At 43.6% G+C, this 23,552-nt stretch overlaps 1 protein-coding gene across 10 annotated transcripts in view; it reads left to right on the top strand.

Annotated features, from left to right (window-relative positions):
- Nucleotides 29–23,552, top strand: part of RNASEH2B (ribonuclease H2 subunit B) — an 86,161-nt gene continuing 62,637 nt past the window's right edge. For 4 of the 10 annotated variants that reach the window (XM_021065146.1, XM_021065142.1, XM_021065143.1 and 1 more), the window contains exon 1: nucleotides 33–373. In XM_021065146.1, coding sequence (XP_020920805.1) covers nucleotides 322–373 — 52 coding nt within the window. In that variant the 5' untranslated portion in view covers nucleotides 33–321. 10 annotated transcript variants of the gene reach the window in all.

The raw sequence follows: 23,552 nt of genomic DNA, 5'->3' as shown, positions 1-23,552 counted from the left end.
CGCGTCGCGTCACTGGGCGCCGCGGGTGAGCACCTCCCATTGGCCGCGCCGCGGGGCGGAGGGGCCGCGACCCTTTCCGCCGGCCTGGGCCTGGCGCTCAATTTAAACACTTAACCTAAGCCACTGGCGGGCTCCGGAAACGAAACGAAAAGAAAGCCCGAGGTTCTCCCCGCGGGCCGCCCTCCGGGCCCGCCCTCTGCACGCTGCGCTCCTCGGTAAAGTCCCTTCTCCCGCCATTTGCCGCGGGGCTCTGGCCGGGCCCGCGCTCCGCGTGCAGAGGCCTGCGGCCACCCGGAGCGCTCGGCGGGCACGGCGGGCAGCATGGACCGCAGAGACGGGGCTTGCGGCCGGCAGCACGTGTTCCTGGTCCCAGGTAAACACGACCGCCCCGGGGCAGCGGCGCGCTCGGCCCGGCCCCTTGTCCCCCAACCGCCGCGCGGGAGCGCGCGCCGAGCGTCCGCGGGGGCGGCGCCCAGGCGGGTTCTCAGCGGCGGCCCCGGCGCGCGCACCCCGGCGGGCCCCCCTGTCCGCGCGCAGCCGAGGTACACCCCGCGCAGGCCCTGCGCGCCCCTCGGCCGCGCGCGCGGGACTCGAGTGTCTCTCGGAACACGTGGTTCTTCATTTCGGTTTCAAGTTCTGTATCTGTGCGTTTCAAAACCCGAGCTGGAAGCGCAAAAACCGACCGAGCGGATTTTCCCCCTTGGGGTTCTTTGTAGATCAGGTGGGCTGGAGACTGCGGCCCAGGCCAGCGGAGAGCGGCGCAGGTTCCGCAGTTGTCCGCTCCTGGGATGTAATTTGATACCCCTCGCCACTCGACAGCCGGCCAGGCATCTGGGACCTACTAGATCGGAACCGAGGATCCAGTAGACCCGCATCGGCCTGGAGGCTGTGGTGTCTTAACCCCATCCCTTCCCTGGGACAGGCCTTGGTTGGTGAGGCAGGAGGGAAGCTGTGTGGCAGGGGTTAGGACAAGGGTGATTCAAAGAGATTCAGGCAGGTAGCTAATGATGGGAGTGGTGGAACCTGCCTTTTCAGCCTCCCCGGGGTGATGATTCAGGGACCGCAGAGGCTTCGGATGATGGACATCAGTTGCCAGCCATGATTGGCATGAAGTGTCAGAATAAATGGAGTTGGGACCAGGGAGTGCAGGTCAGAAAGGTTTGGCCCTTTCATGGGATGATAGATTGATTTGATGACATAACATTGGATATAAGGAAAACCCATTGTTTTCAGTATCTAACTTGGAGACTTTATTCGGCAAATATGGTATTTTTCAAGTAAATGATACTCTGATAACAATATAGATGGCCATTAATCTAGATTTTTATGGTGGATATTGAAAATTGTTACATGACAATCTGTCGATATTTTTTGTGTTTTACTTTTTCTCCATTTGTAAAGAAGTATGCATATAGTAACATATACAAGTTTAAGCAGGTGCAACTCAATGAACTTTTCATATATCTGTACCCCTGTAAGCATTCCTCATGTCAAGACCTAGAACTTTTCCAGTAGGCTTCTCTTACCTGTTGCTGGATAGCCCCAGTAACCCCGCTGCTGACCTCTGTCACCAGAGGTTCCTTCTGCTTGTTGGGGTAAGTGTGTGTTCCTTGGTGCCAGGCCTCTCTCACTCAGCGTTACATCTGTAAGTTTCATCCATATTCTGTGTAGCAGTAGTCTGGTTTGTTGCTTCCTATGTGTCTTTATCATATGTATGTTCTTAATATTTATCTCGACTTCTGTGAATGGATATTTAAATTATTTCCTGTTTGTAACCATTATGAGTTACACTTCTAAGAACACTCTTTTTAGGAGGCTTTCTCAGCAGTGTAGACTTAGGAGTGGAATTGCTAGTCCTGGATACTGTATGTTCAGCTTTGGTAGATGCTGCTCAGCGGTTTTCCAAAGTGGTAGCACCGATTTCCACTCTCACTGGCCGGTTGCTGCACATCCTCAATGGAGATTTATAGTTTGTAGAGGAAAAGTTCATGCAAAGTTCAGGTCTTCACAGAATCCAGCAAAGGGCTACCCGATACATGCTTTACCGTAGAAAAATTCTCACTGTTGTCACATTAGTTCAATGAGATTTTAATGATGGGACTCATTAAGAATCAAGTGGGTTATTTTTCTTCAGATGCACGTAATGACTGAGAATAATTCGAGTTGCTTATCTTGTTCTGTTTAGTCAGTACGGACATTTTCATTCTGGGTTTTTTTTTTTTCAGGTTTATTTATTTATTTATTTATTATTACTCAATGAGTTTATTACACTTGTAGTTGTGCAATGACCGTCACAATCCAATTTTATAGGATTTCCATCCCACAACCCCAGCGCATCCGCCGACCCCTGACCTGTCTCCTTTGGAAACCATAAGTTTTTCAAAGTCTGTGCATCAGTATCTGTTGTGCAAAGAAGTTCATTGTGTCCTTTTTTCAGATTCCACATGAGTACTGACATTTTCATTCTTAAAGTATGTTTGTGTCCTCATCACATTAAACGTAAAAACCTTTAAGGTAATTATTGATTGCATCTCTGGAAGTTGTAGGTTTAATACGTCTACTGGCTGGTGGCAAGAGGAGTTTCAGTCCAGTTCCTGTTCAGAGCTGAGCCCGTACTGTGGCCTCTGAACTTTTTGGAGGAGGCTGAGCCAGCTGTTAAGGAACTGTTAAAAAGCACAGTGTATGTGGTTAGGCAGGCGGTTTGGAGACAGAACTTGAGCTTCTAGTGCCTGTAATTCCTCTAGCTGGCCTTTACTGCCACCTGCAGGCTGTGGGGGTACAAACACTGGTGTTTGATAAGTAACTGCTGTGCCACTGTGCTTCTCAAACATGAGGGCATCAGTCACTGGGGAGCTGGGTACCATCCCCAAAGTGTCTGATTTTGTACATCTGGAGTGGGGGCTGAGAATGTACGTTTCTAGCAAGTTCCCCAGTGATGCTGATGCTGCTGGTCGGAGGACACCCCTAGGAACCACTGCAGTAGCACCAGCCCTTGGGAGCTAGGAACGGCCAGTCTCAGGCTTCGCTGTCTTTATGGTGGACCAGAATTACCAATGGCAGGGCAGTGCATGTCGGCACAGGGTACGAGGCCCATCTCCACACACATATTTGTTGTTCTTTCCAGCAGGTGGGAATTTGGCCCCAGTAAGTTGTACATTTGAGAGGAGGAGACTCTACCCTGTCATGGGGCTGTGTTATATCCTGAAGGACATGGTAAAGTATTTATTCATTAGTTAGGTCTCTTTTCTGCTGGTTTTCAGTTTGTCTGGAGAAGTCCAATATCCCAGAAAAACAGAAGCTAAAACATGAGAGAGATACTTGTAAGGTACTTAGACATGGGGCCGTGATTTTCGGAGCCCAGTTGAGACAGTACTGCCTCGCATTTCAGCAGGGTAAGCACTTTCTTGCAGTTTGGGATGGTCTTAAATGATTTTTCAGCAGAGCCTGGAACACTAGCCTATGTGCAGTTTTAGTTACCATAAGAGACCATGAACATGTCTACTTTTTGGAATAAGAGAGAAGTTTCCATTCCCTTTGCTGCTTTAAAAGTAAATGTTGAAGTCATATTTTTAATATTTTTTCTCTACTCCAAGTTTTGTACGTTTGTCACTTCTACTAAGTTGGAGTGGATGCCCCTGTGTGGACAGGCCAGCTGGGAACACGGGAGAGCGGATATGGGATATGTTGACTGCTGTGGCCGCCGAACGCCCTCACTTAGCCATTGCCAAGGAAGGTTAAAACATTGGGAAACCCTAACATTATGTGAGGGAAAGAGGAAGAAGGACAGAAATGATCTCAGGAACCACATAGACTGAATCAGCCACCTGATTAAAAAGCCCCCAGGTCAGGAAGTTCCCATCGCGGATCAGCATAACAACTTGACTAGCGTCCATGAGGACTCAGGTTTGATCCCTGGCCTTGCTCAGTGGATTAAGGATCTGGCATTGCCCTGAGCTGTGGTGCAGGTCGCAGACATGGCTTGGATCTGGCGTGGCTGTGTAGGCTGGCAGCTGCAGCTCCTATTCGACCCCTAGCCTGGGAACCTCCACATGCCACAGGTGCGGCCCTAAAAAGAAAGAAGAAGAAAAAAAAGCCTCCAGGTCGAACTGGACTTTAGATCACATCTTCAACCATAGACAAGTTTGACGATAAAGTTACTCCCTTTTGTTTTATGAAAATAAACATTTAAAAGTGTTTTAGGGAGAGTGTATTTCTTACTTTTTCTCCCACAGACATCATGAGTAATGCCAGGTTTGGGGGGTAGAGGGTGGGTTACTCCCTGGGAGATAATAATTCCAGGCCTGCCTGCCTCAGACATTCCAAATACAGCAAGGACCCTTTCACGGGAGGGACCACCATCATCACAAATTGTGTCAAATTTGTCTCGCCACAGGGAACGCAGTAGATCTGAAAGCATTGTATGCCTGCAGGCGTTAGAACTGTATTCTAATTAAAGCATTAAAAAAGAGATCAAATTTAAAAGGAAAAATTAATCTTCCTGTTGAATGATGGAGAAAATTTGTATTAATCTTATTTCTGATTAGAGACTTGTAGCTTTTTAATAAGCCCACCAAAAGCACCTCTTGTTTGAAAGAAAAGTAAATGTTTTAAATATATAGCAGAGGAAGAATTCCTATAGACCCAAATGACTTTTCAGTAACCTTAAAATAAGCAAAACCGAGAGCCTGTGGTCATCTCGGAAGAAGAACACAAGTGGGTTTTTCGGTTCTTTGTCAGCACTCCTTGTCGGTAGGTATGTTCCTGTTTAGAAATGTATTCATGGGCCGAGAGCCTCCCTACATTCAGAAGAGCTTTTTCCCCCCGGGAGGCACCCGTGCAGACCTTGGGCAGCGATAGGGAATTCAAGTGCTGACTTGAGACAGCCTCTGAATAGTGACGCTCAGCTTCTAGGAAGATTTGTCATTTACTGACTGCTCTCCTGCAGGCCGGCAGCAGTGAGGGAGCGTCTGAGTTTCTAGCACGGTGTTTAACACTTTGTGCACAGATCCTGAATCCGGCTTTGTCTTCTGAAACGTTTTAGGCGAGAACCCGACTGACCTTGCTCAGAGGGCCGCTCACTCAGCCTGCTCCCCTCACAATGTGAGCGTGTTTTCAGGCGGATCGACGGGACCAGCCGCCAGTTGGCATGATCAGACTATTTCCGGAGCCTGATCTTGCCCTGCTAATAATGGTTCCCAAAGACCCCAAACATTTATAAGTCAGAATTCATGACTCCCACATATTTATCCTCCAGGCAGAGAAAAATCATCAAAGGAAAGTAAAAAATGTTCATGATTTTTTTTTTCACTTGAATGACAGAATTGGGGCTGCGTGGGTTGCCCCCATGTCCTCTGAGCTTTGACCATCATGTTAAGAACCAACCAGCTCATCAGTGTTCTCAAAAGCCTGGCTGTAATAAAACACACCTAAACGAGACTTAGGCTGTTGACAAGCTCCTTGCGTCCTCCGCGGCCTCATCTCTGCAGTGGGGAGAACAGGACGAGTGTCAGAGGCTTGTTGTCCACTGGTCATTGGTTGGAGTTACACCTGAGCTCTCCCCTGCACCCCGAGCTCCTAAACATCCCCGAAGCCTTTGCCCCCCGCCCCCACTTCCATCCAGACTCTACCCTTTATTCAAGGCTTCATTCAGCTTTAGTTTCCATGAAGCGAAGCCATTTGTATGTATGAATTTCATTGTTCTTTTTCTCTTTCTGCCTTTATTTCACTGTGTATTCTTACTGCCTGCTTACTGGAACACTCACTAGAACACTTAGGGATGCTTCTCTTTCTTTGAATGCCCGTGACTTTGTGTCTGCCCCAACCCCTGCCCGCTCCTCCGTGTTCTTTGCTTGGCAAATGTCGTCTTTCCTTTATCCTCAGTGTGGCTGTCACCTCCTCCAGGAAGCCTTCCCCTGGAGCCTCTCCCCCTTTTAGTGTGCAAGTCGGTGGTACCTCTTTGACCACCTTCACATTTCATCGTGGTTATTCACTGTCATCTTTGTATGAATCTGTATTGAATGCCTAGGACATGCCCGTAGCTGGGGAGAGTCCAGGCACGTTAGCTTCTTAGCGGTGGGCTCTTTGGCCTTAAGCTTCAGAGTTCATCCTTGCCTGGGGCCTCTGACAGGACACAGGACTTTCAGCCTTTTTGTTTAGAGGTCCTTTATATTTACTTTTAAGGTCGCCTTTAAAAGTGATTTTCTGTTCTGGTATGACTGCTACACGGGAGTGGGTTTTCTGGTGAAAGGGTCTGGTCTGCTCTGAGCCTGTTTGTTACCTGCCTTGAAACAGCTAGAATCCACGCTGGCTGAGATCTTTCCAGACAGAGCTGATTTCCCTGTGAGGGCCTGAAGTCCCAACATTTGGCTCTCTGCCATGATCAATTGTTCTTTTAATCTCAGTTTTGACCGTTTAACTCTTAAATTACACATTTTGGGCCCAGAGATTTTTTTTCTCAAAAAACATTTTTGGGCTGCACCTGCAGTATTTGGAAGTTCCCAGGCCAGGGATCAAACCCAAGCCACAGCGGTTACCTCAGCCATAGCAGAGACAAAACCAGATCCTTAACCAGGGAATTCTAATAATTTTTTCATTAGATCAGTAGTACATACCCAGTGTAGAAAAATATACAGAAGGACTTGTCCATCATCCTGCCACCCAAAAATAACAATTTTGGTAGTATTTTCCCAGTTTCTTTATGTTCTGTATATCATAAAATGAATTCCTGTGTTCTTAAGTGTTTTTCTCATTTTTCTATTTCTGCCTTTCTTTCACTGTTTATTCTTATTTCTTATTTGGTGGCACACTAAGTAAAACACTCAGGGATATTGAGATCACTCAAGAGTACTATCTGTTTTCTGGGAGTTTCCGTTGTGGCACAGTGGTTAATGAATCCGACTAAGAACCATGAAGTTGCGAGTTCAATCCCTGGCCTTGCTCAGTGGGTTAAGGATCCGGCGTTGCCGTGAGCTGTGGTGTAGGTTGCAGACGCGGCTCGGATCCCATGTTGCTGTGGCTCTGGCGTAGGCCTGTGGCTACAGCCAGTGGCTGCAGTTCTGATTAGACCTCTAGCCTGGGAATCTCCATATGCCACGGGAGCGGCCCAAGAAATGGCAAAAAAAAAAAAAAAAAAAAAAGACCAAAAAAAAGAGTACTATCCGTTTTTGTTTACTATACTTCCACATAGAATTAGAGAAAGATGTTTAAACTGATTTAATGGAGAGCTGGGGGGCTGAAATTTTTTTTTTTCTTGATCTTGATAAAGACAAACTCAGACAGTAACATTAATAAAGAGATTCTCTGACAAAGAGAATCTGCAGGTCATACTTTGAGCATTAAAGAGGCTTGTTATGAGTTTATTTATGTTGTAACAAACATACCAAATAAGAAGTACTGCTTCACAGAGTAGGCAGTACGTATTTGGAATGGATTATCTTTTTGTTTTGTTTTGTTTTTTGTCTTTTCTAGGGCCACAGCCACAGCAACGCGGGATCCAAGCCACGTCTGCAACCTACACCACAGCTCACGGCAACGCCGGATCCTTAACCCACTGAGCGAGGCCAGGGATCGAACCCGCAACCTCATGGTTCCTTAGTCGGATTCGCTAACCACTGAGCCACAGCGGGAACTCCTGGAACGGATTATCTTTAAGAGTGGATAAAAACTAAAAGTATAATCAGATGCAAGAGAAATGAAGATAAATTCACAGACCCTAATGAACTTACTGGCAAGCTAGGATGTTTTGAAAGCCGTTTGAGGTTGAATTTTTGCGGACAAGCATGGCTCCCTGCAGATGACTTTGGTGTGTTTGCCACAAATCGGATGCCAGTTTGAATGGACCATGAGTCTGCCTTAATATGGAAATTACTCTTTCTTTGGTGTGAGGCCAATGCACCCTGATTGTGTGTTAGGAAATCTGACTTACGCATCTTTGGGACTTCTTAGCAAGGCCACGTGTTCCTAGGAAGGGCTGGCTATGTTGCGGGGAGGGTGGCAGGGTGTCGGGGTGGCAGAGAGCTTACGGACATCCTGGAGTAGGTGTTGCAGCACCGGGAGGCTCAGGGTTTCTGCTTCTCTGTGTGTCAACGTCCTCTTCTCAAACAGGCTGCACACCCCCTGCACCCAAGCCTCAGACCCCCCGAGAGGTCTGCGGGGAGACGCCGCCCCTCTTCTTTAGGTTCTCCCTTTACACGTTCAAGACAGCCTTCTGAAGAGCCCCCTGGGATCCCTTGTGACCCTGGCGTCCACAGGCGGTGGGCAGCGGCTGGGGAGGGGCGGGCTCCACTGCCAGCCCCGGTGGGAGAGGGCGGTGGCAGGGGATGCTGAGGGAGGGCGCACTTTGTCCAGAAGAAGCCAGAGGTGGGGGGGCGGGGACAGAACGAGAGCCACCACTGTCTTCTCTCGCCAGGGAAGCTGAGCTCCGGCTGGGAGGCTGAGCCGCATGTGACCCAGCCTGTGTCAGTCTAGTTATTGGTGCCATTTGGTGGAATGACATGGAGATATGGCCGAGGTTTGTGGTATGGAAAATTGAGTTTTGGCTCTAACTTACTCTCCTTCCCTCCTTTTATAATTTTCAGGGAGCCCGTCTCCTAGCCTGTATCTGTCATCCCTAATGGCATTGTAATATCCTCTGGTGTATGTTCTTTTTATTTGACCTTCACAATGACCTTGGAAAGTCGTCAACACGAGCTGTATTATTGCCATTTATAAGACTCAGAAAAGTCAAATAATCTGCTCAACACTCAATAGGAATTAAGTACCAAGGACTGTCAGCTGTCCCGAGTCCTCTAGGGCCCCTGCTCTGTGCCCAAGGCCACCGCGCTGACTGATACTGTCCTCGCCGCTGCTGGGAGATGGGAGGACCGGGAAGCCTGGGTTCCCTGTGGCATCAGTCTGATGAGCGGCAACCAGGCGCGCCCCCTCTACCTCCGTGAGCCGGCGCTGCTGTTAGTGGACATTCCAGTCGGGTCTGTCCTTTCTGCCTCTCCCGAATTTTCCTGCCTCTCTCTATGTTGCTGTTCTTCGTGGCTTTGAGTTAGCGACAAACCTGAAGCTTTGCCTCAGTTTCTCCTTCAGTACTCAGGCTATTCCTAGAAATAGGTCGTTGGTAGGTCAGCCCTAAAAGAAGGGAGGTTTTTATCTTCGGTGAATTCGGTGAAGCCAGTTTTTATTTTTTCTTCTAAACTGCAAAATGCAAAGATATTCTTAGAGGACTCCGTGCCTTGGAAATTGTTTTCCTAGAGCCTGCCGCTCTCTGGCTTCCTTGGTTTGCCTCCCGTAGCGTTTAAGGAAGCTGAGAGCTTCAGAGCCCGGGAAGTGCCCCGGGTCTCTTTGACGGCAGTGCTCACATCTCGGGGAGGGAGGCGTATAGTTATTAGTGAAGTGAGCATTCCTGGGAGCAGCACGTAACTGGAAAATCATGCTGATTTGTGCTGTGCGCATCGTCTCTGTGTCCTGGCAGAGCCTTCCCAAGGAGCGCTCTCTGGCAGTCCGGCAAAGGGAGCTGGGGTCCAGACAGATTCTAACGGCTGAAGTTGAAGAAAATGAACTAGGACCTACTTAGGACACAGTATTGCAGAGCGTGAGAGTGATAATCTCATTTTTTTTTTTTCTTCTATTGGTTCTTCTTAAGAAGCCTGACTGGCCTTGATACGGTATCTAAAACTAAAATGAGTGGTGCTTTGAGGTCTCTTCTTTCTTCTCCCTGTCACAGTGGGTGTGTTTCTCAGAGCTTATCTGCTCTGTGCCAAAAATCAGCCAGGGTCACGAACAAATGCCCAGTTGCTTCCAAGTCCTAAGAACACTTGGAAAAAAGGTGTCTTGCCTCTCTCTTGCCTCATGTCTTTAAACTTTAAATGATAGGAGAAACTTGTCTCAGCCAAGAGAAGGATAAGAAAGAACCGCCAAGTTTAAAAACTAGTTGATGAGTAGCTTCCCATCCAGGTATACCAACCTAGACTGTGTAGTCTGCAGATGGAAAATAATGTTCTATTTTGGCTTATGCAATACTTCATGAGCGACTTTTCAGAATTGCTGCATTGTCAAGAATACGCCTTGATATGCACTGTGTACGCTAATTTTTAAGCATTAAAGTGTCACCACTAGGAGTTCCCATCGTGGCTCAGTGGTTAGCGAATCCAACTAGGAACCATGAGGTTGCGGGTTCAATCCCTGGCCTCGCTCAGTGGGTTAAGGATCTGGCGTTGCCGTGAGCTGTGGTGTAGGTTGCAGATGCGGCTCGGATCCCACGTTGCTGTGGCTCTGGTGTAGGCTGGTGGCTACGGCTCCAATTAGACCCCTAGCCTTGGAACCTCCATATGCTGCAGAAGCAGCCCAAGAAATGGCAAAAAGACCACAAAAAAAAAAAAAAAGTCACCACTAAGTGGGGGCAGAGAGTATTTGCAGCTGTGCATAGTATATCATAATTGCCAATAGAAAGATCAGTTTTCCTTTTTGCCTTTGGTCAAACTTGACTTTATCTGAAAACCTTCTTTTATATGTTTTTTGTTTGTTTGTTTTCATTTTTTTTTGCTTTTTAGGGCCGCACCCATGGCACATGGAGGTTTCCAGGCTAGGGGTCGAATAGGAGCCTACACCACAAGTACAGCTACAGCAACCTAGGATCTGAGCCGCATCTGCGACATACACCACAGGTCAGGGCAACGCCGGATCCTTAACCCACTGAGCGAGGCTAGGGATTGAGCCCACAACCTCAGGGTTATTACTAGTCAGATTCGTTTCTGCTGCACCTCGACGGGAACTCCTTTTTATGTATTTTTTGATCCTGTCTTTTTCTTTCTCAATTTACTCCCCACCCCCTCTGCTTCCTTCGGTGGCACCCCTGGCAGCGTGGGCTACTGGCTGGATTGGAGTGGGGGCAGCTGAGATGCTCCGGTCTTCACTGAGGCGGACAGGACGGGGGGGAGAAATGAGTTTGAGATGTTGGTGTCACGGGGGAATGGCAATACCGAGAGTACTGCACTTCAGAGCTGTTCGAGTTTCGCGAGTTAAGAAGGATAGGACTTTAGGTTAAGAGTTTTTATGAAGTGCCAGTGTTTAAACCATTTGTTGCCCCGTTTAAATCTTGGCTCTCTATATGGTTGAGTAGCTCTAACGTTGGACAAATTTCTCATCTAAAAAAGTGGAAGTTACATGGTACCGACCCCAGAGATATTATGAGGATCATAGTCTGTAACTTACATCAGGACGGCTCGGGGTGTGTAGTAGATGCCTCACACGTATTCGCTGTTGTTTGTTATTTTACACTCACTGGTATGCTTTCTTGAAAGTGGGAACTCCCTCCTTGAGGTATTTAGATTGAGATGGCAAATAGGTGGAAGACTTGCTGCTGAAGTTAATGGTGAGTAGCGGGACATAAAACGGGATCTTTATGGAGAAGCTGCAAGAAGACTGCACAGAATTGGTTAGACATGAAAAACTCAAGTGGCAGGGCTGGAGATAATTGGGAAATCTGAAATGGCCAGAAAGACTGAATACCTGCTTCTGATTTGTCTGAATTTTTTCTGTTTTTGAAAAAGGACTCTTTTAGCCAGCAAGGCTTATGTCATCTCTTATGTAAGAGAAAACAGTCAAAAAAAGAAAGTATAAAGTTTATTCTTTTAAAAATATAATGTGAAGTCTTATTTTATTCAGCATGGTTTTGGAAGACTATATTTCACATGGGAAAATTTTCTAAATAAATGAAGTTTGGCTCATTAAGTAGAAAAACTTGCTTTTACCATTTCTTACTGGGCTTTTTCTAAAAACCAAACAATACACTCATGTAACATTTATCAAACATATTCCATGTACCAGAAACTCTGCTGGTTACTTTATTGTATGTTATCTTAATTTTGCACATAAAATGCATTATGTTCTGGCTCCTTAAAAAGAATATATAGCCCTGACTTTATTGCACTTTGCTTTATTGTGCTTTGCAGATCCTGCACTTTTTTCAAATTGACAGTTTGTGGCAACTGTTCTTTGGGTTAGCCTACTGACACCATTTTTCTAACAGCATTTGTTCACTTCATATCTCTGTCACATTTGGTAATTCTTAGAATATTTCAAACTTTTCATTATTGTATTTGTTATGTTGATCAGTTTTCTTTGATGTTACTATTGCTAAAAGATGATGACTCACTGAAGGATTAAATGACAGCGTATTTTAGCAATAAATATTTTTAAATAAGATATGTACATTTTAAAGATATAATGCTATTACACACTTAACAGACCACAGTATAGTATAAACATAACTTTTATGTGCACTAAGAAACCAAAACATTTGTGTGACTCACTTTATTGCCATGCTCGCTTATTATGGTGGTTTGACACTGAACCTTCAAGACCTCTGGTGTGCGCCTGTCCTGGGCCAATTAATCGCCTCCTAGAAAGCTGATTGTTAGCCCCTTTTGGTAGGTCTTTGCTTGGAATTCCTGACTTTTATACTTTGATCTTAATATTCCCTGCATATTCTTAAAATGTCCATGTAGCCAAGAGCAAGGAAACTGATTCTTAATTGCATGTTCTAGTCACTTTTACATATATTTAAACCCAAGAAAAACCTGTAAAATAATTATTATGCCCAGTTTTGTAAGTGAAATAAGTGAGGCAAGGAAAAGTTCACTATCTTGCCCAAGGTCACACTGCTGAGTAAAAAGGGGAGCTGGGATTGAAGCACGGCCCTCTCTGACTCCAGATCTTGTGTTCTTTCTATGCTGACATTATCAAAGAGATAGGTAGGCTTATGGGAGTTCCCATCGTGGCTCAGTGGAAAGGAACCTGACTAGTATCCATGAAGACGCAGGTCTGATCCCCGGCCCCGCTCAGTGGGTTAAGGATCCGGTCACAGTTGTGGCTCGAATCCCATGTTTCTGTGGCTGTGGTGCAGGCCAGCAGCTACAGCTCCAATTCAACCTCTAGCCTGGGAACCTCCATATGCTGCGGGCGTGGCCCTAAAAAAAAACCTAACTAACTAACTAACTAAATAAAGGCTTATGGAGGAAAACCCTTCTCTGTCCTCCCACTCCCACTTTTCTGATTTGTTCCCATTATTCTAAAAGCAGATTTTCTCCCCTCATTAAATTAGCTATCTTTGTACTGGATGCAGGTAAAAGTGAGAGAAAAAAATGGAGCTTCCAAGCTTGGTGGGTGAGGAACTAGCTCATGGGATGACCCAGGGTTTTCCAAGTTTAAATGAAAACTTAAAAACTCTTTAATTTTTTACAGAGCCTTTAGTTTATAGTCAAAAGTAATTTTGTGTGCTTAAGGGACACATGAAATCGTCAACTAAGAAATCTATTAGAAGTATCATGGCACAGTGAGACGCCAGCGTCACATGCTATCACTGACATGTGGAATCTGAAAAAAAGAACACAATGAACTTCTTTGCAGAACAGATACTGACTCACAGACTTTGAAACACTTACGGTTTCCAAAAGAGACAGGTTGAGGGGTGGGGGAATGCTCTGGGGGTTGGGGATGGACATGCTATAAAACTGGGTTGTGATGCAACTATAAATGTAGTAAAATTCACTGAGTAATTAAGAAAAAAGAAGTATCATAGCAATGTGAGATAGTTTTTCATACGAAGCCTTCAAAATCTGGTGGGGGTAAATCCACCCCTCCGTAAAAGCAATGAAAGCATTGGCAAAGACGGCCAAATCAACTTTTTAAGAACTCTCGAAATTAGCCAAAGCCTTCCAGCAATCGGAGGCGTGTTTATTCAAGAAAAACTGCTGAATCTCACTGAGCAGGCATTGCAACTTGAACTACTCCCACCTCCCTTTGCTCAGGTCTGCAGTAACCTTGAAAGTCAGCAGCCTTGCGATCATGGGCAGGCCTTGTTTGGAGCTCCTCAAAGCAAAGTCCCATTCCCAGAGCATTGTCCCTGGCTGACCTATCTTGTAGCTCCTTGGAAAAGCCTCGTTCACAGGGCGTTGTTGTCATTTGACCTGATTGGAGCTCACAACTTGCTCTGCAAGAAAACCCTGACCTGAAGGCCTTTGTCAGAAACAATCAGTGGCAATTAATACTCAGCTGCTGAGCGGGCAGTACCAGTCGGGGAAACAAGAACCTGGCCAAAATCTTAAAAGGAAGATATGAGACTAAGGTCTGCGTAAAAGGCTTTGAAAAACTCTGACATACTCCTAGGGAATTAGAAGGCTGTGTCTGCATGCCTAGGAAAGGCCCGAGAGGGCGCTAATCTCTCACCTCTGACCCACCTTGAGGACCCAGGGAAGCAGTAAGCAAAAGCTAAGGCCGAAGTTTAAATTGCCTGCGGGTTGAAGGCGTGCCCCAACACATACGCAGATCCCTTCAGCAAATGTTGGGAGACTTTCTGCTTCAAAACATTTAAGGAAATCTCAGACCCATCATTAGCTAACTGCTAAGCTAACTGAGACATCAGTGGTTAATAAACACTACAGGTTATAGAGATCACAGGGTTAGTCAGAAATGTCACTAAACAAACAAATTACAGCAGCTGCAGTGATGACCAAAAAGCAGCAACAGTAAATCTTGCAGAGTTAAGGAAAGGGAGTCTGATATCCAGAATTGTTTCATTTATTATTATTTTGTCTAAAATGTCCAATTTTCAATAAAAGATACGAGACATGTGGAGATACAAGAAGTATGCCTCATACACAGGGGAAGGAAAGGCATCAATAGAAACGGCCCCTGAGGTGGTCAAGATGTTGGACTTACTCTGTAAAGATTTTAATCAGCTGTTATAAAAATATGCTCCAAGAATTGAGCCAACTGTGTCTAAAGAATTAAAGGAAAGTGTGAACAATGACTTCTCACAAAATAGAGTAAGTATATCAATAGAGAAATTACAAAAGAATATATAAATTATGGTGCAATAACTGAAACAAAATTTGATGAGCAGACTCAACAACAAATTTAAGCTGGAAGAGGAAAGAAACAGCAAAGTCAATGATAGATCAGTTGAGAGTATCCAGCCTGAGGAACAGAAAGAAAAAAGAATGAAGAAAACTGAAAGTCTCAGAGACCTGCAGTACACCGTCAAGTATACCAATATATTTATAAAGGGAGTTCCAGAGGGGAAGAGAAGGAGAAGTGGGGGTGGGCATTCAAATAATTAATGGTGAAACACTTCCCAAATTTGATGGAGAGTAATCTACAGGCTCGAGAAGCTCCATAAACTCCAAAGGGATAAGCTGAAGGAGATCCACACCTACTCACATCATAGTCAAACTGTTAAAAGACAAACACAAGGCGAGAATCTTGAAAGCATCGAGAGAAAGTGACTTGTCAAGTACAGAGAGATTAACAGCTCCCTTCTCATTAGAAAGCATAGAGGATGGAAGTCAGCGGGATGACACATTCGAGATGTTTAAAGAAAAACCCTCAACCAAGGATGCTGTGTCTGTCAACTGCGGAATCTAAGGCATTCCCAGATGAAGAAAAACTGAGAGAATTCATCACCAACTGAACTGATCCCTGAAAATCGTAAAAGGAGTCCTTTAGATTGAAAGGAAAGGTCACTAGATGGTAACCTGAATCCCCATGAAGACTGGAGATGACTGGTAGAGATGAATACCTAGAGAAATGTAAAAGGAATTACAAATGTATTTTTATTTGTAACCCTTTTCTCCTCCCTGAGTAAAATACAACTTCATGAGGCAATAGTTATGTAATATGTATGCTGATAATAGTACAGAGGAGGGGGAAGGAAAAGTAATACATTGCAGGAAAATTTCTTTATGCTGTTGAAATTTTCAAGTTGTTTTAATCTGAACTCCATTCTTGTAAATTAAGATGCTAACTGTAATTCCCAGGAAAACCACAAAGAAAATAACTCCCCCTCAAAATATAGTAAAAGAAACAACAAGGAAATTAAAATTGTGCTCTAGAAAATATCTGACTAAAGAAGACAGTAATAGGGAGTTCCTGTCGTGGCTCAGTGGTTACGAACCTGACTGGCATCCATGAGGACGCAGGTTCAATCCCTAGCCTCACTCAGTGGGTTAAGGATCTGGTGTTGCCGTGAGCTGTGGTGTAGATCGCAGATGCAGCTTGGATCCTGCATTACTATGGCCCTGACGGAGGCCAGCAGCTACAGCTCCGATTGGACCCCTAGCCTGGGAACCTCCATATGCCGTGGGAGCGGCTCAAGAAAAGGCAAAAATACAAAAAAAAAAAAAAAAGAAGTCAGTAATAGAGGAAAAGAGGAACAAAAACAAACACATGACATATAGAAAACAGAGCTAAATGGCAGATGTAGGTCCTACCTTAACAGTAATTATGTGAAATGTATGTGCATTAAACATTTCTCTTCGAAGGTAGAGACTGGCAGAATGGAGACTCAGGGAACATGATCCCTCCACGTGCTGCCTGTAGGATACACACTTTAGAGTCAAAGACACAAGTAGGTTCAAAATAAATGGATGGAAACAGACCACGCAAGCAGTAACCAAGGGAGAGCTGAAGTAGCTATACTAACATCAGATGACGTAGACTTTGATACAAAAATTGTTACTGGACAGAAAGAGGAATACATTATAATGATAGCAAGGTTAATATTAGGAAGATATAACCATTATAAACATATATGCCCCTAATGACCAAAAGTGCATGCACCAGAAACGGACAGAATTGAAAGGTAGTATAGTCAGTTGAACACCAGCAGCGGGAGATTTCAATAACCCATTTCCATGTGGATAAAACAACTAAGAGGACCATCATCAAGGACACAGACGACTTGACCAGCTCTCTGAACCGGAAAACCTAGAAGACGTACACACAACACTCCCCTCAACCACAGTCTCCAGAACAGACCGTCGTCCAGGCCGTAAAACAAACCTCAGTAAACTAACTTAAAAGGACTGAAATTATACAAAATATGCTCTCCAAAAATAGTGAAATGAAAACAGGCGATTAATAGAAGGAGATTTGGGGAATTCACAACTATGTGGAAATTAAACAACACACTTCTAAATAACCAATGGATCCAAGGAGAAATTATAAGGGAAACGATAAAGTACTTGAAGTAAGGAATGCAAGCAGAGCAGTGTTTAGAGCAAAATATATAGCTGTACATTCCTATATTTAACAAGAGGGAAGTTCTCAAATTTATAACGTAAACTTTCACCTTAAGAAACTAGAAAAAGAACAAACCAGACCCAAAGCTAATAGAGGAAAAGAAATAAAGATGAGAGAGAAAGTAGAGAGTAGAAAAGTAGCAGAAAAATCAATGAAGTCCAAGGTGGCCCTTTTGAAAAGATCAAAAAAAAAGCAAATCTTTAGTCCAAGAAAAAGAAGATTCAAATTACTAAAATTAGAAACAAAAGAGAGTTGGAGTTCCCATAGTGGCTCAGCAGTAACCAACCTGACCTGTATCCATGAGAACTAGGGTTCGATCCCTGGCCTTGCTCGGTGGGTTAAAGATCCGGCATTGCTGTGAGCTGTGGTGGAGGTCAAAAGACGCAGCTCAGATCCTGTGTTGCTGTGGCTGTGGTGCAGGCCGGCAGCTATAGCTCTGATTTGACCCCTAGGCTGGGAACCTCCATATGCCATGGGTGTAGCCCTACCAAAAACACACACCCAAAAGAAATCTTTCAGGGTATCACTAGTGATCTTAAAGAAATAAAGAAGAAACATAAGGGAATACTAAATACTATGAACATCTGTATACCAACAAAATAGATAATTTATAGGAAATGGATGATTATATGAAATGGATAAATCCCTAGAAATGCATAAACTAACTCAAGAAGAAATAGACAACCTGAACAGATCTCTAGCAGGTAAATAAATTAAATTGGTAAATTAAAACCTTTTCATAGAAAAAAGCCTACACAGAGATAACTTTACTGGTAAAAATCTAAACACTGAACAAATTAATACCAATTCTTTATAAACTTTTCCCCAAAAAATGTAAAAAGATAAAATACTTCCCAGTTCATCCTCTGAGGCTAGTATCAGCCTCATACCAAAACCAGAAAAAGATATCACAAGAAAACTAACATACTGATATCCCTTATAAACATAGATGCAAAACTTCTCAAAAAGTAGCAAACCAAATCCAGAAGTATGTGGAAAGGGTTATACACCATGACCAAGTGGGATTTATCCTAGGTATACAGACTTGCTTCACCCTGCTAAAATCAACCAATATGATACACTGTTTCAAGAAAACAAAGGCCCCAAACCACATAATCCTCTCAATAGCTACAGAAAAAGCATTCAGGAAAATCTAATACTCTTTCATGATAACAAGCACTCAGGAAATTAGGAATAGGAAACTTTCTCAGTCTGTTAAATGGCATTTGTTAAAAACCAGTAGCTAATAATCATGCTAACACATTTCATATTTTAATACATTGAAATGAAAATATTTTAGATACATTGTGTTCAATAAAATATATCATTGAGGTTTTATTTTATCTATTTTGAATGTGGCTCCTAGGAAATTTGAAATAACAGTATGGCTCATATTTCCGGGATGCATTTTATTTCTGTTTGACAGTACTGTTCTGGACCCAGGGTCTCCAGGTTCTGGCAAATCTGAGTCCTCTTCCCTGCTCTGTAGGACTGGATGGCTGAGAGGTGAGGGCAGAACATGAGGATTGAGAGACGGGTGGAGAAGTCAGCAGGGGAAGGTGAAGGGTGAATTAAACGCACTCTTCCTGTGGGCACAGGGGCTTTGTTTTCTTCGCAGCTGTATCCTCAGTGCCTGGAATAGTAAAATGTAATAGAATCAATTTCAGTTAAGAGGATAGTGTTTGTTGCTAAATGGTTATTTATTTGACATCTGATATTTGCTGTGGGTACATAGAATCTAGAAAATGAGAACACAGTTCAGTGAGCAGCAGACATGGCATCTGATAATCATCCAGCCGTGAGACAAGACGCCTCGGAGGACAGGAGGAACCAGGCAGCAGTGGTTGCCATTTGACAAAACGGGTTTGTTGTTGCAGGGTGATTTTAGAGTGCAAGACACAGTCTTTGCCTAACAATTTTTTTTTTTCATATTTAGGGAAAATACATTTCTATCTGAAGTCTGTACTTTATGTAAAATCACCTAATTTCCAAATGTTGGCACCCGGTTTCAAATTTTTTTAAATGTGCCTGTCAAACAAAACCCTCCTGTCCACTGGCTTTGTCCCAGGAGCCCACTAAGTATTTAGCAGGTAAAGTGGATACATACTTCCTTTGACTCCTAAGCCATCAAAGCAGAGCACTCAACCAGTGCCACACACGAAAAGCCTTCTCAGACATCTGTGATGTTCTCTCTCACAAGGTCTCAGTCCATGTATTTCTTCTTAGCATTGTTACATTTGCAGTCCACATCTGTGTGATTATTTAATTCACTGTCTCTTCCATGGAACATCCAGAAGCTCCCCATGGATGGGGCTGGATCTGTTTTTACTAGCCAGTAATTACTAACAAAATGAATGAATGAAGTAGGCAGGAGAGATTAATTTGAAATGCATTCTGGGAGTTGCCATTGTGGCTCAGTCGTTAAGGAATCCATCTAGGAACCATGAGGTTTCAGGTTCGATCCCTGGCCTCAGTGGGTTGGGGATCTGGCGTTGGCGTGGGCTGTGGCGTAGGTCGCACATGCGGCTCGGATCCTGCGTTGCTGTGGCTCTGGCATAGGCCAGTGGCTACAACTCCGATTTGACCCCTGGCCTGGGAACCTCCGCAGGCCGCAGTGGGGCCCTAGAAAAAGATTAAAAAGACAAAAAAAAAAAAAAAAAAAAAAAAAAGAAATGCGTTCTATAGTTAAAAGTGTATACTGTCTCACTTGGAATTCTGTGTTGAAAGATTGAGTCCAACAGCAAGTTGTTTTGTTGGCTCTAAGGAAAGATGACTTTTTTCCCTGCTATGTAGACATTTCAGTGTTATCTACACTAACATATCTCAAAGCATGTTTCAGAGAATTCTGGCATTTGCAGCAGAACACATTAATGTCAGTATTTATTTGTACTTGGTAATCCCAAAGTTCTTATAGTTGACATTTTAGGCTATAGCTAATCCTCTGGACTTATTGCCTTTCCTGGGAAAAATGGAAATAGTGCTTCCCTGGAATAGTTATTAAAAATATCTTTTTAAGATTTTGGATATTTGTAAAATTTGATTATTTTAAGCTCAGAGGAATGGGAAAGCTGAAGAAGAACTGGCAAGGATGACTAGAGCCAACGTTTTCTTAAAAAAAAGGAGGAAAAGAAACAAAAAATCAGTAATAATTCACCAACTTAAAGTTGAAAGATTTACTGTCATGCCAAAATAAAGTAAAGGCCATAGTGCTGAAACAGAGAGGTCACCTTTTCTATGCCTTGAGACAGAATGAAAAGAGATGCTGGAAAAGTGAGAAGCAGCAGGTGAGGAAAGGAGAGAAAACCACAACCCATTTTGGTTTTGTGGACAGGTTTTTAACAGAGCTAAACTTCAGCCTTTACATTTTCATAAGTTGCAGAAAGGAAAGTCTTAAAGATTTCTTAAAGTTGAATCTGTTTGGTTCTATTTATATAACATTCTCAAAATGACAACGTTTTTAGCGATGGAGAGCAGATTAGTGGTTGCCAGGGGTTAGAGATGGGGCAGAGGGCTCTGTGAGTTTTTACTTTGTTTATATCGAAACTGTGTGTTTATGATCATAAAGAATTAGGATTACTTCCTCCTGATCCTTCCATCATTATGAAGTGACCTTCTTTTTAATTCCTGGTGATAATTGTTATTAACGGAGCCACTGCATCTTTGTTTAATTAGTGTTATAGCAGGATAAGCACACTGTCTTCTATTTACTTCTTATCTACTTGGATCTTTCAATATAAAATAGGCAGCATGTCATTTTTATCTTGCGTTTTTATCCAGTCTGATGTTGTCTGCGTTTTAATTGGGATGTGATCTGTTTACCTTGTGATTATTGATATGGTTAGGTTTGAGTCTGTCATTGTGTCATTTGTTTTCATTTGGCTCATCTGTTCTTAGAACTTCTTTTACTCCTTTTCTGCTTTCTTTCGAATGGAGGCTTTTTGTGATTCTATTTCATCTCCTTTGCTGTCTTATTAATGACAGCATTTCTTTTGTTTGCTTTGTACTTTCACCGGCCGCCGTAGGGTTTGCTGTACACACATTTAAATGATCACATCTACCTGCAAGCGATACAGCGTCACGGCGCGCACAGTGTGAGAAACAGGATGGTATGTTTTCATTTCTCCCTTCTTGGGCTTCACGCGATGGTAGTCATGTTTTATTTATTCATATGTTATAAACCCTGCACTAAGTTGTTGTTCCTGCTGTTTAGTCAGTGATCTTTAAAGAGATTTAAATAAGAAAAAAATTCTTATACATTTACTCCTGCAGTCACCATTCCCAATGTTGTGCTCATTCTTTTATTTAGATTCATATTTTCATGAAGTATAAGGTTCCTTCTAGCAGAACTAGCCTTAGCTTTCCTTGTCCTGCGGTTCCATTGGTGGTCGTTTCTTTTAACCCTTGTGTGTCAGAAAAAGTCTGTTGATCACTTTCATTTTTTCAAAGGTATTTTCTCTGGGCTCATCAGGTTTTCTTTTAGTATTTCAAAGATGTTTCTCCATTGTCTTCTGGCTTGCATTGTTTCCAGTAAGAAATTTGCTATCACTTTTAGATAATTTTCTTTTTTTTTTTTAATTAAAGAATAGTTGATTTACAATGTTGGGCCAGTTTCTGCTGTTCAGCAAAGTGACTCGGTCATACATATTTATAAGTTCTTTTTGTTTTTTATGTTATTTTTCCATAAGATTTTTTTATTGCCTGTTTTGAACTATTGATTTTGATACATAATTTTCTCCCTGTTTCTCGTACTTAGTAAACTTGGATATGTGGGTTTATAGTTTTCATCAGATTTGAAAATATTTTGCCATACTTTCTTCAAATATTTCTTCTGCTTCCTCCCTCTTCTCTCTCAAGGATTCTAATCACACACATATTATTAGGATGCTTGAAGTTATCCCACAGTTTGCTAATACCCAATTTTATTTTTAGTTCTTTTTTTCTGTGTTTTCATTTTAGATAGTTGGGTTTTGTTTGTTTGTTTGTTTGTTTGTTTGTTTGTCTTTTTGCCATTACTGGGGCTGCTCCCAAGGCATATGGAGGTTCCCAGGCTAGGGGTCGAATCGGAGCTGCAGCCACTGGCCTACACCAGAGCCACAGCAACGCGGGATCCAAGCCACATCTGCGACCTACACCACAGCTCACGGCAACGCCAGATCCTTAACCCACTGAACAAGGCCAGGGATTGAACCCACAGCTTCATGGTTCCTAGTTGGATTTGTTAACCACTGACTGAGCCACGACGGGAACTCCTTAGATAGTTTTTTTCTATTGCTGTGTGTCTTCAAGTTCATTCATCTTTTCTTCTGCCATTAATCACATTTGGTATACATTTGTTTTTATCTCAACTTGGGTTTTTTTAAAAAATCTTCTATGTCTCAACTTTGTATGCCTGAGGGATACTGTTTTTAATCCTGTTCCTTGTAATATCTGTGTCCAATATCAATACCCCTCTCAATAATTGATTTATTTTTCTCATTATGGATCTTTTTTTTTTTGGTTTGTTTTTTACTTCTTTGAATGCCTAGTAGTATTTGACTAGACATCAGATGTGATTCTTACCTTTTCACAGATGAATTTTTTCATACTCTCATAAATAATCTTGAGCTTCATTCTGGAACACAGTGGAGGTACTCGGAAACAGTTTGATCCTTTTAGGTCTTTAAAATTAGTTCTTGGAGTTCCCACTGTGACTCCATGAGTTAAGGTCCCAACATTGTCTCTGTGAGGATGCAGGTTCGATCCCTGGCCTTACTCAGTGGGCTGCGGATCTGACATTGCCTCAAGCTGTGGTGGAGGTTGCAGATGTGGCTCGGTTCTGGTGTTGCCATGGCTGTGGCGTAGGCCACAGCTGCAGCTCCAATTCAACCCCTGGCCCAGGAACTTCCATATGCCACGGGTACGGCCATAAAAAGAAAAAAGCTAGTTCAGTAGGACCAGACTAAATGTTTTTAGTCTAGAGCTATTTGTCCTCTACTCCTGAAGCAAGACCCTTTGGCGTCTGCCCAATGCCCTCTGAATGAGGAGTTTTTCGCGTCTGGCTAGGAATGGACCCAATCCAGGGCCCTGAGTAAGTGTGAGGTACGCTTCTCTCATCTGTTCAGCTGGTTTTCCTCCTAGCCCTTGGTGGTTTCATCAGATGCATGCACCGATTTGTACTCTGCTGAGCTCTCATGCAGGACCTGTTCAGATCTCTAGGGTTTTCTTTCTTTGTAGGTGTCTCCTTTCCCGTATGCTGTGAGCTCTAGCCACAGTGTCCTGAGAACACTCCATGCCGTCTCTTCAACTTGGGGAGTCTTACCAGGCTTTTCACCTGTGTTCTCCTCTTCTTCACTATGGCCTGGAAACTCGCGGGACAGTCATTGGGGCGATCACAGGGCTCACCTCCTTTGTTTCCCATCTCTCAGAGATCACTCTGCTGTGTGGCTCAACCTCCAGTGTCGTGGAAATAGTCGTTTTGTATATTTTGTCTTTTTTTGGGGGGGGTG

Source organism: Sus scrofa, chromosome 11 (assembly GCF_000003025.6).
Source record: "Sus scrofa isolate TJ Tabasco breed Duroc chromosome 11, Sscrofa11.1, whole genome shotgun sequence".
Lineage (NCBI taxonomy): Eukaryota > Metazoa > Chordata > Mammalia > Artiodactyla > Suidae > Sus > Sus scrofa.
The sequence above is the reverse complement of the archived record's forward strand: the minus strand, read 5'-3'. Positions and strand labels throughout refer to the sequence as shown.